Genomic DNA, 19,642 nt, shown 5'->3' with positions numbered 1-19,642 from the left:
GATATAAAATTAGGCGTTGGTCGTCGTGGATCTTTAAAGCGTAGCTTATTGTCAATGCTATTTAGTAATAGCTTCTACTTTGACATCCACCATAAAATCCAGAATTGTCAATGCTAATCACATAGATAAAAAATGGAAAAGGATCACTCATCTGTTTTAGCAAATCAAACATGTCCTCCTTTTATTTTAAATTGTCCCAAATAGATTATCTTTATGTTCTCAATAGATGGATCATCTGTTGGGACAAATTAAAAAAATAAGGAAGACCTGTATGATAATTTTCAATAGATGAACCATCTGTTGCAACATATGACTCATCTGTTTGGAAAAATTAAAATAGTAGGAAGTCTTGATTTAATTTGTCCCAATAGGTGACGCATCTGTTGAAGCAGATAGATCATCTGTTGGTACAAATAAAAATGGTACATAGAGATTTTTGATTTTATAAAATATATAAGACATATGTTGCAACAGATAATGTATTTGATGGAACAGGTTAGTCAACTATTACAACAGATGTATATATTTATTCGATAATTTTCAGCAGATGTGTCCTCTGTTGAAATAGATATGTGCCTGATTGTTAGTTGGAAAAGATTTTATATATTCACCTTGTTCAGCTCATACTGCTCTCCTGTGCCCCTTGGACATTGCTCAATAGTGCAACAAAAAGATAACGGAGTTGCAATTTTGCTTTTTTAGATGCTTGATAATGCCTTGGAAGGTACTTTCCTTATCCTCTTAGCCTTATTCTCTAATAGAGTGGATGGATATGAAATTCTCTTAGATGGAATAACACCCCTCTTAGATGTCAATTTCTTTATAGAAGCAGTTAATGCATTAATAGCATTAATCACTACATCATATTTTGCCTTGCAGTCTTGACATTTGCATGTAGAATATTCACTATGAGGGGAAAAATCTATATAACCAGTATGATCATACTCAAATGATCTATTTTAAAAATTATAAGAAGAGTATCATTAGCCTCAACAGCAGCACCATTACTACCACCAATAGCTATATCACCACTAAAACCAACAACAACAACAAGCCCACCCTCCAAAATTATTTTTCTTGTGATAGTTGTTGCTCCAAATAATTCCCTTTTTATTCTTTCAATGAATTAGGATTTGATAAAGTTTGCACAGTTTGTAAAGTAAGAAACAATGGAATTTTCAACTCTCGATTAATCAAAACAAGCGATGAATGTACAATCTAATATAAATTAGTGCATATATTAGAATGATGATTATATCATTCAAAAAAATCATTAATTAAAACAAAAACTTAATTAGAATTAGACTTACTGCATCCTTCGGGGGGTGAAGAGATCAAGAAATTTTTTTATCAATTTTGGCCGACAACCATCTCAGAATTCATGGACAAAAAACTTCTTTCTGGTAGGTCACTTGTTATCTCAAATAAGGAATGGCTTCAAATGCCCAAGCCTATAAAATAACGCCAATAAATCAAAAGCATTATTAAATAAAAAAGATGAATCATACCGTAATAAAAGAAATATTTATCATGAAAACCCATAAAAATCCATATAAGTTGACTGTCTTTGGCGTTAAAGGAGTCAACAAATAGTTGACAGTTATTTTGAAGCTTTCATAACCCCAAGGATAGCTATTAAATGCCTCAAGATCCTCAGATAGCTTTATTAAACCAAGTGGTGTGTTGTTGTTAACGTCTCTCGCCCAAAGAATATTATGTACAAACCAAACTAAGCACAATGATTGCTTGTGCTTCTTTAAAAGTCTATTACCTTTCGACACTTCTATCAAATTTTTATTTTTGAAGCTTGGACCAACAAGGGACACCAAGTCTTCATGATCACTTGACTTGCATTTGCCTTGTTTTGAGTGTGCGGGGTGCTTTTTGGGGTTAGAATAGGTATAACTTGAGAAGGAGAAAGAGGATAACATTGTAATATAGTAATTATGTCAAACTCGTTCCAACCAAAGTACACAGGCATGGAACAGTAATTTATCCACACCACATCAATTTTATCTTTGTTATCATATATAAACCTACGCTTAACAAGATCATATACCATTATCATTTAGAAACGAGCATTATTGTCCTCCAAAAAATTAAGATATTTCCCAAAGCAGCTGTCCCTAAAATAAGCATCCAAATTTTATTCTCGAAGTATTTTTTGAAGGCTTCGAAAGATTTTCCCATGGCTGACTTAACCACGAAATCACCCGTTAAATCTGTAGTACCATCGCACTGTATTCTCACAAGATAACTATCAATGCTGAAGGTTTTAACCAACTCTTTGTAGAAGAGCTATTAGTATTTGGATTATCTCTTTTGAAACATTCCTTCTCTCCATGTTAATTATTTTCTGATTGATATAACACTTGTAAAGCAAGCTCATAAAGTGCTGGATGTAGCCTAGCTGCTTCACTTGTTCCTTTACTTGGACTTAATTTGGTTTCTTTTCTTTTGGCATCCATATAATCTAAAAATAACATGAACATAAAATAGATTATAATTGATTAATGCATCAATAAAAAGGATAACAGTATATCTAACATGTACAATAATAAAATAATAGTTTCAACAGATCACACATCTATTGCAATATATAACTAACCTATTGCAATGTATAAGTAATCTATTGCAACAGTAAAAATAGATCACTCATTTGTTGAAACAGACGACTAGTCTGTGTAACATATCACACATCTGTTGTAATATATAAGTTATTTGTTGTAATATATAACTAAGTTGTTATAACGGATGAGTAATCTGTTGCAACAATAAAAACAAATCACTCATCTATTAAAACAGATGACTAGTCTGTGCAACAAATCACACATCTGTTGCAACATATGAGTGATCTATTGAAATTGTTATCAACGATCAATATTATTTAGATTTTCTCTAATATAAGGGTCATCTATCGTGATAGATGAATGACCAGTTGAAAAAATCAAGTATTGGAGTCCTGTGAGAATAGTTGATTGAATTTTATCCAAGAGATGGTTCATCTGTTGCATCAGATAATTAATATGTTGCATTAAATTTTTAATTTGATGGTTCCTCTATTGCATCAGATGGTAAATTTGTTGCATTAGATGATTAATCTATTGCATTAGATTTTTAATTGGATGGTTTCTCTATTGCATATGATGGTAAATCTGTTGCATTAAATAGTTTGTCTATTGCATTATATGGTACATTTGTTGCATTAGATGGTTAATCTAATGCATCATATGGTTAATATATGGCATCAGATTCTTAATTCGATAGTAAATCTATTGCATCATATGGTTAATCTGTTGCATCAGATTTTTAATTTAATGGCTCCTCTGTTGCATCAAATGGTTAATTAGTTGCATCATATGATAAATTTGTTGCATCAGATGGTTAATATATTGCATCAGATGGATGATTTGTTGCATCAGATAGTAAATCTTTTGCATCATATGGTTAATCTGTTGTATCAGATGGTTAATTTGATGTAGAAAAATAAGTTGCATGATTTTGTTCAATAGAACAACAATAATATCACCATTTTTACCAAGAACAAGAACAAATCACCCCAACAATGGTTGCAACACGAAAAATACCAACATTGTTATTTTTTTTGTACAGACACAAACAACAAAAATCATATTTCACTCGAAAAAGAGAAGTAAAGAAATACCAAAAATTAGAATTTTATTCAGACCACATTTCAACTTAAAGCAACAATATTGAAATAATTTTGTACAGAGAGCAAGGCTGTCACGTCGATTGACAGTTGAAAGTCGAAAATAAACTCAAAGCCCAACTATTTGTTGCCAGAGGTTAAAGTCGCCAAGGATTGATAGGAGAAATTTAAAGGACTATTGGTTGGGAGAAACTGTCGAAAGAGAGAGGAGAGAGACAATTGATTTGGAGAGGAGAGGGGTGTGGATTGATTTATATTTTCGAAAAGATTAGAAAGTTTTGAAAATATTAATCAAGTTCACAATTAACTTAATTAAGTTTCCTAATTATGTTTGACCCTTTACGTTGGTCAGTGTCACTAATCCTTCATTCAAGAATTAAATGATACCTCCCAAAAAATCTAGGAAAAAGATCAAATACAGCATCAAATTATTAGAAAGGCCAAACACATCGACAGACCCTTCAACTTGGCACCATATTTCACTTTGCCACCTCAAGTGGATGTTGTTCAGTTTTGGCACCTCAAGTATTCATAAACTGTGTCACCTTTTGTTGATTCAACAAAATGAGTATTCTACACTCACGGTTTGGCGCATGATAACGATATTTTAACTCATTTTTATTTAATTTTACCATCTTCTTCCCCATTTTTCCATCCAATTTTCTTCCACCATTTTTTCAATCTAAAACTCTTAAAAACACTAATAAAATTGAGTTCCTAATTCAAAATCAAAGAATAAAAAATTATATTAATATGATAATTAACTCTTCAAGACTATTATTAAATATAATTTGGTTTGCAAAGATTCACTTCCAACCATCCATCCTGTAAAGTATCTATGTTTTTTTTTCAAGCAACTCTCAATGGTATAAGGTTTTTAATATAATCTCAATGGCACGCAGAATGCGGTTTCTGAGTTGCTAAAAATAATACTGGTTCGTTGGGACAATTGTTATCATTTGCACAAAATAATCAACCCACAAGTAAAAAAGAAAATCAAGAACAACACAAAGTATTTACGTGGAAACCCTTGCGGAAAAAACCACGGGCAGAGGCAGAGGAGGTTTCATTATATTGGAGAAAGAGTACAATACGGAGAAGGCTGAATTTTTTGAATCCCCAAAACAATCCACTAAATGCACTTATATAATATATGTATACAAATAAGTCCTAGGACCAAAAACATAAAGGTCCATATCGGGCCTATCGGCCCGATCCCTACGCTACCTCCACAGACCCCATTGAAAATCACCAACATGGGTCGCACCGCAAAACTTTCTGGGCCGGATCAATAAAATTCGAGTCACAACTCTAACAATATCCACCTTGACATAAATTCTAATTCAGAACTCAAATCTATTTCAATAAAAACTCTCCACCTCTTCCACATAAGCCCTTAAAGGTACATCTTAACAGCTAACACTAACCAAGTCCAAGAAATGCTCAAACTTGGCACTTGGTAGTGTCTTGGTCCTTATATCAGCAGGATTATCATGAGTACTAATCTTGCTCACCACAATATCACCATAAGCAATAACTTCATGCACAAAATAATACCGAACATCGATGTACTTTGTCCTCTCATGAAACATCTAATCTCTTGTAAGGAAGTTACCACTCTGACTGTAGCAAAAAATTATAGTAATCTGTAAGTCTTTGCTAAGTTCACCGAAGAGACCCTTCAACCAAATAGCTTCCTTGAAAGCCTATGTAATAGCCATATACTCTGCCTCAGTAGTTGACAAAGCAACTGTAGTCTGTAAGGTAGCTTTCCAAATAATAGCACAACCACCAATGGTGAAAACATAGCCTATAAGGGAACTCCTTTTATCATGATCTCCTACAAAATCAGAATCAACATACCCGATTGCTCCATCTCTATTTTGCCTAAACTGCAAACAAACATCAGCAGATCCATGCAAGTATCTGAAAATCCATTGAACTGCTTTCCAATATTATTTTCCAGGATTACCCATGTATCTTCTAACTACACTGACGGCATAAGATAAATCTGGTAGGAAACGTACCATCGCATATAGAAGAGACCCGACAGTACTAGAGTATGGAACTCGATACATACAGTCACGCTCATTATTTATCTTTGGAGATAAAGTGGCCAAGATTTTGAAGTGAGTTGCCAATGGAGTACTTACAGGTTTGGCATTTTTCATATTGAACTTTTGAAGCACTTTCTCAATATATCTTTTCTGACTCAAGTATAACTTACAATTCTTTCTATCCCTCAAAATCTCCATGCCAAGAATCTTCTTTGCTACTCCTAGATCTTTTATATCAAACTCCTTACTGAGTTGGGCTTTGACTTTTATTATCTCTCTAATATCCTTTGTTACAATCAATATATCATCAATATACAAGAGAAGAGAGATGAATGAACCTTCACTTACATCCTTGAGGTAGACATAACTATCATAGCTGCTCCTCTGAAATATGTGAGAGGTCATAAAAAGTCAAACCTCTTATACCACTGCCTGGGTGACTACTTTAATCCATAAAGAGACTTTTTCAGCAAATATACATAGTCCTTTTTTCTGAGACTACAAATCCCTCTAGTTTCTGCATATAGATTTCCTCATTAATTTCTCCATGTAAGAATGAAGTTTTGACATCCAACTGCTCAAGCTCAAGATTATGCAAGGCCACAATACCAAGCAATGCTCGAATCAAACTATGCTTTACAACTGGAGAAAACACATCAGTGAAGTCAATACCTTGAACCTGACTATAACCTTTAGCAACTAGTATTGCTTTATACCTAGGATCTTTAAATTTTGATGTTCCTTCTTTCTGGTTGAATACCTAATTGTAACGGACAGCTTTGTTATCCTTAGGCAATCTCACAAAATCCTATGTGTCATTCTTATGAAGTGATTCTATCTTCTCCTGCATAGCAATCATCCATCGACCGAAATCATCACAACTAACTACCTCTGAGTAAGAAGAAGGATCTTTACCTGAATCAATACCTTCTACTACATTCAATGAATAAGCAACCAAATTAGCTTCAGCATATTTCTGAGGAGGTCTAATATCTCTTCTAAGCCTATCTTTAGCAATAAAATATTATGGCATCACTTGCTTTCTGGACACCAAAGCTTATAAACTTTAACACCAGGCTTATAACCTATAAATAAGCACTTGATAGATCTAGGCTCCAACTTTCCATTATCAATATGAGCATATGCAGAACATCCAAATATCCTCAAAATAGAATAACTAGCAAGAGTATCAGACCATACTTTTTATGAAGTCTTTTTATCAATTGCGACTGAAGGAGAGCGGTTAATAAGAAGACAAGTTGTGGAAGTAGCTTCAGCCCAAAAATACGGGTAAACTAGCATTAGAGAGCATACTACACACCTTATCCATTATATTCCTATTCATTTATTCAGCCATACCATTTTGTTGCGGAGTATGAAGAACTGTCAAGTGCCTCACAATTCCTTCTGACTTGCACAGAGAATTAAATTCATTAGAATAGAACTCTAAACCATTATTAGTCTGAAGGAATTTTACCTGCTTCCCTATTTACTTTTCAATCATAATCTTCCACTCCTTGAAAGTAGGCAACACATCATTCTTTTGCTTCAAGAAGAACACCCAAACTTTCCAAACTTTTCTGCAATAGTCATTAATAATAGTCAACAAATAATTTGCACCTCCTCTAGAAGGTAATCTAGAAGGACCCCAGAGATCAAAATGAATGTAATCAAGTGTGCCTTTAGTTGGGCGGATGCCTTTGTGAATCTGACTCTCTTCTACTTCCCAAAAATACAATGCTCACAGAACTCCAGTTTGGTAATACTCTGCCCATCAAAAAGTCCTCTCTTGCTTAGTTCATTCATCTCATTTTCACTCATATGTCCCAGGTACATATTCTAATAGAGAGGAGGTAGAAAAAGCAGCATTACCTGTAACCGTAGAGCCTTGCAAGACATACAAATTTGCAGACTTTCTCTGGCCCTTCATCACAACAAGAGCGCCTTTAGTAACCTTCAGGACTTAACCTTCACCAGTGTACCTATATCCGTTCAAATCAAGAGTAATCAAGGAAATATAATTTCTTATCAGGTCTGGGACATACCGCACATCACCAAGTGTCTTCACAACCCCATCAAATATCTTAATTCTGATTATTCCAGTGCTAGCTATCTTGAAAGGTGTGTTATTTACCATTAACACAACATCTTTTTTGAGACTGCTTCATATATCGTAAACCAATCCCTATTGTGACACATATAAAACGTGCAAGCTGAATCAAGAATCCAATCCTCACAAGGTTTGGAGTTACTATCAGAAACAACCAAGAGTTCTTCATCACTACCACCATCTTCAACAAAACTAGCTTCATCGAACTTCTCTGCTTGGTTTTCTTTTGATTTTACAACTTCTTTTTTCTCCCTATCCTATAACTTTCAACACTCGAATATGATGTGGCCCTTCTTCTTGCAGTAACTATAGGTTTTGTTTTTATTTTTGGATTTCGATCTGTTTCTATCATCACCCTAGAGTTCCTCTCAAAATTCCTTCCTTAAATAATGAGACCATCTCCTTGAGTCTCCGACCCATTCATAAGATGCTTCATCTTCTCCATAGAGAACAACACATCATAGACTTCATCTATGGTCAGGGTATCACAACTATATAAAATCGTATCTCTAAAGGTTATGTATGCTGCTGGCAGCGAACACAACAAAATCAACCCTAGATCTTCCTCATCGTACTTAACCTCCAAAGTCTCTAAATCAAAGATGATTTCCTTAAATACAGATAGGTGATCCTCCATGGATGCACCCTCAGACATGCGATGGGAATAAAATCATTTTTTGATATGTAACTTACTTGTTAGGATCTTCATCATACACAGCGATTCCAATTTCAACCACAATGCAACGGCAATATTCTCCTTCAAAACATCGTGTAGAATTTGATTGGATAAATAAAGGTAGGTATGAGATAGAGCCATCCGATCCTTTATACCGTTTGTCTTTGTTCGACCATGATGAGGACATCTTATTAAACCCTAATAGAGCATCATCCAAATTTATCTGTGCAAGCATAGCCTGCATCTTAACTTGTCATAATAAAAATCTGGTGTTGTAATCCAACAGCGGAATATCATACTTCAAGGTTGCCATCCCCGAGAAAACAATCAAATAGCCTCTAATACCAGTTTGTTACGATTCAGACAGAATAAGAAAACCACAAGTAAAAAAGAAAATCAAGAACAACACAAAAGATAGAAACCCTTGCGGGAAAATCACAGGCAGAGGCAGAGGAGGTTTCACTAGATTAGAGAAAGAGTACAATGTAGAGAAGACGGAATTTTTTGAATCCCTAAAACAACCCACTAAATACACTTATATAATATATGCATACAAATAAGTCCTTGGCCCAAAAAAATAAAGGTTCATATCGGGCCTGTCAGTCTGATCCTTATGCTACCACCACAGATCCCATTGAAAATCACCAACATGGGTTGCACCGTGAAACTTTCAGGGTCGAATAAAAAAATTCGAGTCACAACTCTAACAACAATGATGACAAGTTGGATTGGAGAAAAAATGATTTCGATATGCTTGGGACTTCTAAAGGTGGCCGAATACCAAGGCTTTCAGATCCTGCCAATAAGAGTGTGAATACTATTGGGATGGTAAAAGATAAAAAGGGTGTTCGAGCTCGAGTTGATAGTAGTTATTGATACGAGTGCGATCACGTAGATGGACTCATGTGGGTGTGTATTGACATTTTCCAAGTGTATGTGCAAGAGAAGTGTAATTAAGGGCCCAAATACACACCAAGACCGCTTCATACACTAGAGGGAAGGCCCATTCTTGAAGGGCCCTTTTGATCATTTTAACTTCTAATTCTATTGTAATATATAAGAAACATTTCTAGGGTTTGATTGGGAGATTTTGCATGTTATAAGTCTTGTAAGACACAAGGAACATCAAGTCCTCTCTCCTTTGAGGCACCCAAACCCGAAATTGTAACTAGGTATATCAAAAGGGTGGATTCTCTTTTGCTGTTTGCTTTGCTTGGAATTATTGATGCTTGGGAAGTGGAATCTGAACTTGTATCATTGTAAGAAATCGGTTTATTGTTGTGTGTAGTATTAAGGGTCCAAGATCATCCATTCTTGGGTTCTTAAGATTATAGCTTCATGTGGTCTATCTATCTATCCTTTTACTTTTCTTGTAATTGTGTTTGGTGTTTATGATGTAACCTTGCATTCTTGTTGTTATTGTTAACTCCGAATCTTGTGCCTTTGTATTCATCTTATTCTTAACATATTGTTTCTATTTTAGTGTATAAATACACCATTATATCTTGTACTTTTGTGTTTTTGTTGTTGGCCAAAACTAGTTCCAAAAGGGCTCATGGATTTCTTCTAATTTGTGGACTATTTTTGGACTGATTTTGGTGTTCCGTTGTTTGTCTAGTATCATCATCAGGAGGAGGGTGAAAAGGACAGTGGAGGGACAAGACGCCAAAGGATAAGGTTACAGAGGAGAAACAATGAATGGAGATTCTGACGATTTTTGTAATACTAGTAGTGGTATAATGGAAACTCCAAGTCATTTTCCTAGTCATGAATCCCTGTTGAAGAAAGCCTTGTATGTTTACTTTTCTTCTACCCCCATTGATGGAGGTTTAACCTCCATTAATGGGGGTTAAGCTTAAAAAGGTTAGGTGAGGAATATGTTAAAGGGGACTTTTTTGGAAATATTAGTTAAAAATCATGTGTCATTAATTCATTGGATACTTTGCCATGTATTTTGGTCTTTTTTTTATTTTTTTAAAAAATTATGGGTGTATATAATGATGTGACGATTTAAAATGAGTTGGCACAAATTAATTTGTCGTTTAATCCATGTGGAAGCGCGTGCAATTCACGCACCAGAGCTGATGTCGAAAGGTGACAAAATGACACACTTTATAGCTACTTGAGGTGCCAAAAATGAACATCGTCCACTTGAGGTGCCAAAGTGAAAGATGGTGTCAAGTTGAAGTGTCTGTCGATGTGTTTGACCTATTAGAAATGACTCATTTATGTCATTTGTTATAAGTTTGGCTCATTTATATCACCATCTTGAAAAGTTTGGATTGTTTATGTCACTGCCACTACAAAAAGATTAATTCATGCCAGTAATTTGTAACAATGTTTTTTCAAAATTATTTTTGCCACATGACTTCTTATTAAAAGTCCACGTCACGAAATCTAAATCAGTCAATATTAATAAAATTCAAAATAAAATATCAAACATCGAAATAAAATCCTACACAATTAATGAGTCTGATTTTTATTTTTAGTGAGTCGAATTTTATTTTTAATAAGTCCAATTTTAATTTTAATAGTGTGAATCAAATTTTTTTTAATGGTCTGATTTTTAATTTTGATTTTAAGTAATATTCATTGATTTAGACTTGGTGACATGGACCTCTAACAAGAGCCACGTCACTAAAAATGATTTACAAAACCGTTGTTACAAAATAATGACACGAATGAACCTTTTCGTAACGACAATGGCATAGATGAGACAAACTTATAACTAATGGCACAAATGAGTCAATTTTAATTGTTCAATAGCATATTGTAGCTTTTAATTTTTTTAATATTTCCATTTGGTTGATCACTTCAAACGAAAGAGTTATTTGATGTAAAAATAAATCTATGGGGCATTCTTCCATTTGCCGTGAAGTGTTGGGCAGTAGCAATTGCTTATTCCATGGAATATGTTAATTTCAACTAGTCAAGTTGATTATAAAAATTTTCTGAAAAATATTTTATAATTTTTTTCTACTTTTTCTTTTGTTTGTCATTTGGTGTCTGAAATTTACATTGGAGCCATGTAGCGCCAAGAAGATTAATCTGAACCCTGTTCCACTTAAAATTACACTACTTATACATGATTGAAATCATTTTTATGTATGTATAGTATATATTGAACCTCTTTCGGTTTCTTCACATGTGTACTAAATCATATTTTAAACCACTTTGGTAATTAGATGATGCATATCCCCACCCTTTAACAGTAATCATTCGTAGATAGGAACAATTTCTTTGATGATATAACGTCTAGGGATACTCTCAATGGTGTGAGGACTTTTCGGAAAACTGCGTGAATTTGGCATAAAACGGACAATATCTCTCCATTTTAAGAGTATCTTTGGGGTGGTTAAGCCCAACAACTCCTAATGCTGTAACTTTGGCAATCAAGGTGCTATATAATGCAGTAGCTTTGGCAATCTATCAAACAAATCAAGTTCCCAAATCCCTTCAAAGAACATAATAACAACATGGAGAAGCACATTTTCTTATTGATACTTCTCTTCCTAATTCAATATTACTCTTTTTGTATATCACTTGCTTCCTCAAATGAAACAAACCAGCAAGCTCTATTAGAATTCCAAAATCTCATTACAAGTCCTGGTCATTTTTTGGCCTATAATTGGACCAAGAACACTTCTTTTTGCTCTTGGTTTGGGGTCACCTGCAGTCCAAAAAGGCAAAGGGTTGTTGCTTTGGCTCTTCCGAATTTGCAACTTCAAGGCACAATTTCGCCATCTTTGGCCAATTTGTCCTTTCTCAGAGTGCTCAATCTCGAGAACAACAGCTTCCATGGGAGCATCCCGCATGGCATTGGCCACTTGCTTCGCTTGCGAGTGATTGATATTCAAAACAATAAGCTCCAAGGAAGTATTCCAACAAGTCTATTTCAACACCAGAGAGTTCAAATCATTTCATTGGCCTTCAATGAACTCAATGGTGAAATGTGGAAAGGTCCATGGGATGTACAGGAACTTAGAGTCTTAAATCTCGGGAACAATAGCCTCACAGGTACAATCCCTCCAAATGCCACGAAGTTGATGGTCTTCAATTTGTCTGGGAATAGAATCAACGGCAACATTCCAAAGGAGATCGGTAATTTGAGCCAACTTGTGAAGTTCTACATGTACGATAATCAGTTAACAGGTTCTATTCCTGTAACATTGTTTAATATCTCATCGCTATGTGTCGTAAGTCTGGTATTTAATAGCCTTTCTGGTCCTCTCTTGCTTGATGAAGGGAATATTGTATCAAATCTGAAGTATCTAGGTATATCTTTCAACCAAATTTCTGGTTTCATTCCTTCTAACATATGCCAACTCGCAGAGCTCAAAATGTTGTCCATATCTTATAACAATATAACCGGAGATATACCAAGAAATATTGGTTGTCTAGCCAAGCTCGAGGAGATCTATATTGGATCTAATGCAATTAGTGGGACTATTCCTACTTCATTGGGCAATATTTCCACTCTGAAATACCTGAATTGTTATAGCAATCGCATAGGAGGGCAAATTCCTCTGGAACTAGGAAAACTATCAAATTTGTGGGAATTAACCTTTCAAGAGAATTATAAACTTATTGGTGAAACTCCAGAGGCTATTTTCAATATATCTTCTTTGGAAATCATTGCTTTCAATTTCAACAACCTCTCGGGGAGAATTCCAAGAACTACAGGTCTTCAAGATCTTCCAAACCTCCAAGCACTTCAATTGGGGCACATTCAGCTTGAAGGGGAAATTCCATTGTTCATAACAAATGCTTCCAAGCTTGAGATACTGGAACTGGAATGGAACTTTCTCACAGGAACTATTCCTACAAATTTTGGAAATCTTCATGAGCTGCAAATACTGTTCCTACATAATAATCAACTTACCAATGAACCAAGAGAGCATGAGTTGCGGTTTTTCAATTCTTTGGTGGAATGTAGGATGTTGCGATATCTAGAAGTGGGTTTCAATCCGTTGAATGGCGTTTTGCCCAAGTCTATTGGGAATCTTTCATCTACTATTGAAAAACTTTATATAGAAGGTGCACATATCAATGGCGGCATCGCCACTGGTATAGGCAACATGAGCGGTTTTACAACCCTAGCCTTAGGAGAAAACAACTTGGCAGGAAGTATTCCTTCTGATGTTGGTATGCTTAAACAACTCCAAGGTCTGTATCTACTTGACAATAAATTGCAGGGACATATTCCAGAGGCGCTATGCCATTTATCTAATTTGGTTCATATAATGATGTCTGGTAATGAGCTCACTGGAGTTATCCCAGAATGTAAAGGAAATCTAAGCATGCTACAACTGCTTTATTTGGATTCCAATAAATTTTCATCAAAATTTCCCTCAAGTCTTCGTAAAATGAGAGGTCTTCTCTTTCTAAATTTGTCACAAAATTCTCTAGAGGGAGAAGTTCCATCAGATATTGGAGAACTGAAGGTCATTGTAGAACTAGATCTTTCAGGTAATAAGTTTTCAGGAACAATACCAAGCAAATTGGGGGACCTCCAAAGCTTGAAGTCTCTTGGCATGTCGAACAATTCATTTTCAGGCTCAATTCCATTATCCTTTTCCAACTTGATAAGCTTGGAATTCTTGGATATGTCTTTAAATGCATTGGCAGGTACTATTCCTAAGTCTTTGGATAAACTCTCATACCTTAAAAGCATTAATGTTTCATCTAATGACTTAGAAGGTGAAATACCCAATGGTGGGGTGTTTGCAAATTCCAATCTGCAATCATTTCTTGTGAACAAAAGGCTATGTGGAATGAACATATCGGAGGTTCCTGATTGTGCTATCATGAATCCTGGAAAACAATCAAAGTCTAAGAAGCCCGTGCTTAAGATTGTCATTCCAGTGGTTACTTCATTTCTGATATTCTTGTTGGTGTCAGCTTGGATATTGAAACGAAAGAAAAAAGGAAAGTCCGAAGATGTAGAAAAGGTACTAGATATTAGGACTCATCAATTGATTTCTTATCGTGAGATTCAACCTGCAACAAATAATTTCGATGGATCAAATCTAACTGCTGTGGGAACATCTGGCTCGGTGTACAAAGGTACATTATCTGGTGGAAGTTTAGTGGCCATAAAAGTTCTGGATTTGGAAAATGAGCAAGTATGCAAGAGGTTTGATACCGAATGCAAAGTGATGAGAAATGTTAGACACAGAAATCTTGTCCCTGTGATTACTACTTGTTCGAGTGACTATATAAGAGCCTTCGTTCTAAAATATATGTGCAATGGGAGTCTTGAGAATTGGTTGTACAGAGAAGATTGCCACTTGAACCTTCTACAAAGAGTCATTGTAATGCTTGATGCAGCTATTGCAATTGAATATCTACATCATGGTAATGACACTCCGATAGTTCATCGCGACCTGAAGCCAGCAAACGTTCTTTTGGATGAAGATATGGTGGCTCATGTTGGTGATTTTGGTATCTCTAAAATTTTAGCCGTAAACAAGTCCATGGCACATACCGAGACATTGGGCACTCTTGGATATATTGCACCAGGTATACTAGTCTCTTTCTATTTCACTTATATATTGAAGACTTTTTTTTTTCTCTATTTTCACAAATTATAACTTAGCCCTTCCAAAATCTTGAATAAATAAAAGCAAACGTCTGTTAGTAGCAAAGTTATTGTAGTTGAGTAACATTTTTTCATTTCATTCTTTTCTAAGAATATGGCTCAGAGGGTATAGTATCCACTAGTGGTGATGTTTATAGTTACGGCATCATGTTGATGGAGGTTTTGACCAAAAGAAGGACAACAGATGAAGAGATATGCAATAAAAATCTTGACTTGAGGAAATGGATAACTCAAATCATTTTCAGGGACTATGATGGACGTTGTGGATATCAATCTTTCTACTGAAGAACAAATAACTTCCAAAAGTGAAATCTGCATAGCTTCCATGGTCGAATTGGCTTTTAGATTGCACAATGGAAATTCCAGAATCAAGGATAACGATGAAAGATGTAGTCAAGAGGTTCAACAAAATCAAGAACACATTTCTGGAAACTTTGTAGTTAGCATCTCTCTCGATGGTGCTCTTTCTTAGCTGCATTTTAATATGATTCTTTTTTGCTTAGTAAAGTCGTCGTGAAGTGATGTAATTCAGAGTGTTGCATTTCCCTCATTTTGTGGTTTCATATCTTAGTGATATCAGAGTGTTCTTTCACTTTCTTTATTTGTGGCTTTGTTTTGAATGCTTGAATAAACCAGAATTGTATTAAGAAATAAGTACTTATGAAAGTGTATAGCTGCACTATTGTACTTCCTGTTTGCAAGCTTGGAAAAATCTCTTCTACCTTTTTTTTGCATCTCATTCATATTTTTGATTCATTAGTTTCTTTCAATATATTCAACTATTTGGCAATTCCATAAATGAGTCCTCCACCATGGTTATGTTTGTTACAATATTCCTGTTTTTTAGTATCAGTCAAAAGTTTGTGCCACATGCACTGCCGGTGTTTCTACTACTGATATACTAATTGTCTCACGCTTTTCCCATATATGGTGGTGGTGTCTAGGGCACCCTGACTACATTACTGGTACATCATTCCTTCGACTAATGCTAAGACACAGAAAAAAAAATCAACAAATGCTACTTTCTTTCGGATTTATTGTCATCCAAGTTTTATTGGATAAAAATTACGAGTTCTTTCATCTCACTTGAATCTTTTATATATTTGGAAAATTGTAGAGCATGAATCCACTGATTGTAGAAAGAGAAGACATTCTGCAATCATGTCAAGAACAATTTACAGATCGCAACGAAGCAAAAAAGGAATAGAACTATACAGATTGGAAATACATGCAGAAGAGTCACTTTTTTCTTGGAATTGAAAAGAAACGAGCTTCATCGCCTGTATAAAGAAAAGCTCAGGAAGAAAAAGATCTTGCTTAAGCTCAGCAAGAAAAAGATCTTGCTCTCCACGAGGCCACTAAGCTCAACGAGTACACTTTGTTGGGTTCGAAATCGAGAGGGCGTCATGCGGAAGCTAATTGTTGCAAACTATGAGAGTATAAATAAGACAAAGAAAATAATACTAAAAAGCATAAAATTATTATATGTTTTGGCTAATTGGCCTACATATAAAACCTAAAATTTAAAACGTAGAAAATAATGAGAGAGAAAATCCCTACCTAAACTTGACACTTAAAAGACTACTTCTATTTATAGAGTTACAAAACCCTTCTTTTAAGAAAGAATAAACCTAATAGAAATCTACTAGGAAAGAGATCTTTTCCTACTAGCAAACCTTTTCTACTAAGAAATCCTTTCGGAAGTAAAACACGGTAGAATCCAAGTAAGGTACGAAATTCAGGACAAATTCTAACAAATCTCCCCTTGGCTGAATTTTCTGGCAAAATTGATCATTATCTTTTTTTTCGTGTAATCTTCATAGTTGTTGCTTGTCACGGTTAAAAATAAAGTTCAAAATATTATGGATTAAAAAGGGCTTAAAAAATATCTTATTTTTATTCTTAAAGATACAGCAGCAGGAACATTGAAAATATAATTTAAGCTCTTTCTCCACATGTAGCTAGACAAAAACTTCACTATCATCAAATTGATTGCACTTGATTTGGAACGGCTTTGAACATGTTTAATCTTGTCTCACAACACCATTGGACCTTTAAACCATAGGCTCTGATACCACTTGTTGGGTTTGAAATTAAGAGGGCGTTATGCGGAAACTCATTGTTGCAAACTATGAAAGGATAAATCAGACAACAAAGAAAATAATACTAAAAAGCATAAAATTATTATATGTTTTGTGTGATTTATCCTCTCATAATTTGCAACAATTAGCTTTCGCATGACGCCCTCTTGATTTCGAACTCAATAAGTGGTATCAGAGCCTACGGTTCAAAGGTTCAATAGTGTGGTGAGACGAGATTAAACAGGTTCAAAGCAATTTAATTTCGTCTCACCTCACCATTGGACCTTTAAACTGTATGCTCTGGTGCCACTTGTTGGGTTCGAAATCGAGAGGGCATCATGCAGAACCTAATTGTTGCAAACTATGAGAGGATAAATCAGACAAAAAAAAAAATAATGATCAATTTTGCCAGAAAATTCAGGCCATAGGGAGATTTGTTAGGATTTGTGATGAATTTCCTACCTTAATTGGATTCTACCATAATTGTGTTTTACTTCGGAAAGAATTTCTTAGTAAAACACAATTATGGTAGAATTCAAGTAAGGTAAGAAATTCAGGACAAATCCTAACAAATCTCCCCTTGGCCTGAATTTTCTGGCAAAATTGATCATTATCTTTTTCTTCGTGTAATCTTCATCACTACTGCTTGTCATAGTTAAAAATAAAGTTAAAAATATTACAGGTTAAAAAGGGTTTTAAAAATATCTTATTTTTATTTTTAAAGATACAGTAGCAGCAGGAACATTGAAAATATAATTTAAGCGTCTTCTCCACATGTAGCTAGACAAAAAATTCATTATCATCAAATTGATTGCATCTTGAACCACTTGAACCTGTTTAATGTCGTTTCACTACACCATTGGACCTTTGAACCGTATGATTCGATACCACTTGTTGGGTTCAAAATTGAGAGGGCGTTATATATATATATATATATATATATATATATATATATATATATATATATATACACATATATATATATCGGAAGCTAATTGTTGCAAACTATGAAAGGATAAGTCAGACAACAAAGAAAATAATGCTAAAAAGTATAAAATTATTATATGTTTTGGCCAATTGGCCTACATATAAAATCTAAAATCTAAAACATAGAAACTAATGAGAGAGAAAATCTCCCCCTAAACTTGACTCGTAAAAGACTACATTGTGGATGTTATTGTGTTATGACTTAAGAAGAGGGTTGTTCTATTTATAAAGTTACAAAACCTGTCTTCTAAGAAAGAATAAACCTAATAGAAATCTAATGGCAAAGAGATTTTTTTCTACTAGGAAACCTTTTCTACTAAGAAATCATTTTCGAAGTAAAACACAATTATGGTAGAATCCAAGTAAGGTAAGAAATTCAGGACAAATCCTAACACACTTGTGGTGATGTTTATAGTTATGGCATCATGTCAATAATGGTTTTGACCAAAATGTTAGCATGATGGACAACTCAAAGATCATGAATTAATAGTGAATGTTGTAAACATTAATTTAATTATATATTGTTGTATATATGTAATTATAGAGATGTGATGTAGTAATGATAGAGATAGAATAGCAGATTAGAAGGGCTACAATTGCGGATTCAAAGGGATAGAATAGTTGATCTTTTGAGATAGGACAAACGGATTTTTGTGGATGTAATCTTTGAATACTTTCTATTCAATGGCAAGACTCTCAACATTGAGAGACATTCAGGACAAATTTGACACAAAAGACTGTCAACCGATGAAGAGATAAAAGAGGCTAGCCCGGTGCACTAACGCTCCCGCTATGCATCTGGGTCCAAGTTTTGAATGATGATGAGCTAGCTTAAAAATGAAATTAAGTTGGCAGACGAGGCATACGAAAAGATTAGAAAGGCCTTAGATAATTTAGCGTTAGTATTGGAGGAAGTTGCTTCCTAAGCATCTGAGGCCAAGGAGAAACTTAGTGTATGAAGTGATGATCAAAAGAACTAATACAAGATATAAAATGTTTCTGGAAGTAGCGAAAAAAAATAGAACAAAATTATATAGGAATTCACTGAAACAAGAGGCAAAGGAGTCACTGTATGTTGGCTTGGAATACGACATCGGATGTATAAAAAAAAGTTAAATAAGAATGAGATCTTGCTCTACATGAGACTAGTAAGCTCAACGGGGCTATTAAAGCAGCCAGGAAAACAACTAAAGCAGCAAAGAGAACTTGAAACTGAAAGACATCATGAAGGAGGCTATCAATGAAGCAAACACTGCAACTTAGCTATAAAAGACGAATCAATCTGATCTTAAAACGCAGAAGCATAAGGTAAGAAGTCATCTAAGGCAATATTTGATGAATGTGAAGATGACAAAAGCCAAAAAAAAAAAAGGAAGGAACTTTCAGCTTGAATTTTAGCGAGCTAAAGCCTCCAAAGATCTGGAAAAAAATTAGTTGAGGATCCTGAGAAACAACAATCA

At 34.6% G+C, this 19,642-nt stretch overlaps 1 protein-coding gene across 2 annotated transcripts; it reads left to right on the top strand.

Moving 5' to 3' along the window:
- The first annotated feature begins 11,806 nt into the window (after positions 1-11,806).
- On the top strand, positions 11,807-15,826 carry LOC107866101 (LRR receptor-like serine/threonine-protein kinase EFR). 2 transcript variants are annotated; one of them, XM_047412563.1, is made up of 2 exons: positions 11,807-15,035; positions 15,360-15,826. In XM_047412563.1, exons 1-2 carry the CDS (start codon positions 11,990-11,992, stop codon positions 15,584-15,586), a joined length of 3,273 nt encoding a protein of 1,090 aa, XP_047268519.1. In that variant the 5' UTR covers positions 11,807-11,989; the 3' UTR covers positions 15,587-15,826. The 2 variants fall into 2 exon arrangements, with proteins under 2 accessions (XP_047268519.1, XP_047268520.1); XM_047412564.1 differs by having other exon boundaries at positions 15,206-15,543.
- Positions 15,827-19,642: the final 3,816 nt, after the last annotated feature.

Source organism: Capsicum annuum, chromosome 5, assembly GCF_002878395.1.
Source record: "Capsicum annuum cultivar UCD-10X-F1 chromosome 5, UCD10Xv1.1, whole genome shotgun sequence".
NCBI classification, from domain to species: Eukaryota; Viridiplantae; Streptophyta; class Magnoliopsida; order Solanales; family Solanaceae; genus Capsicum; species Capsicum annuum.
Note: the sequence above shows the minus strand (reverse complement) of the source record. Positions and strands in the feature narration are given on the sequence as shown.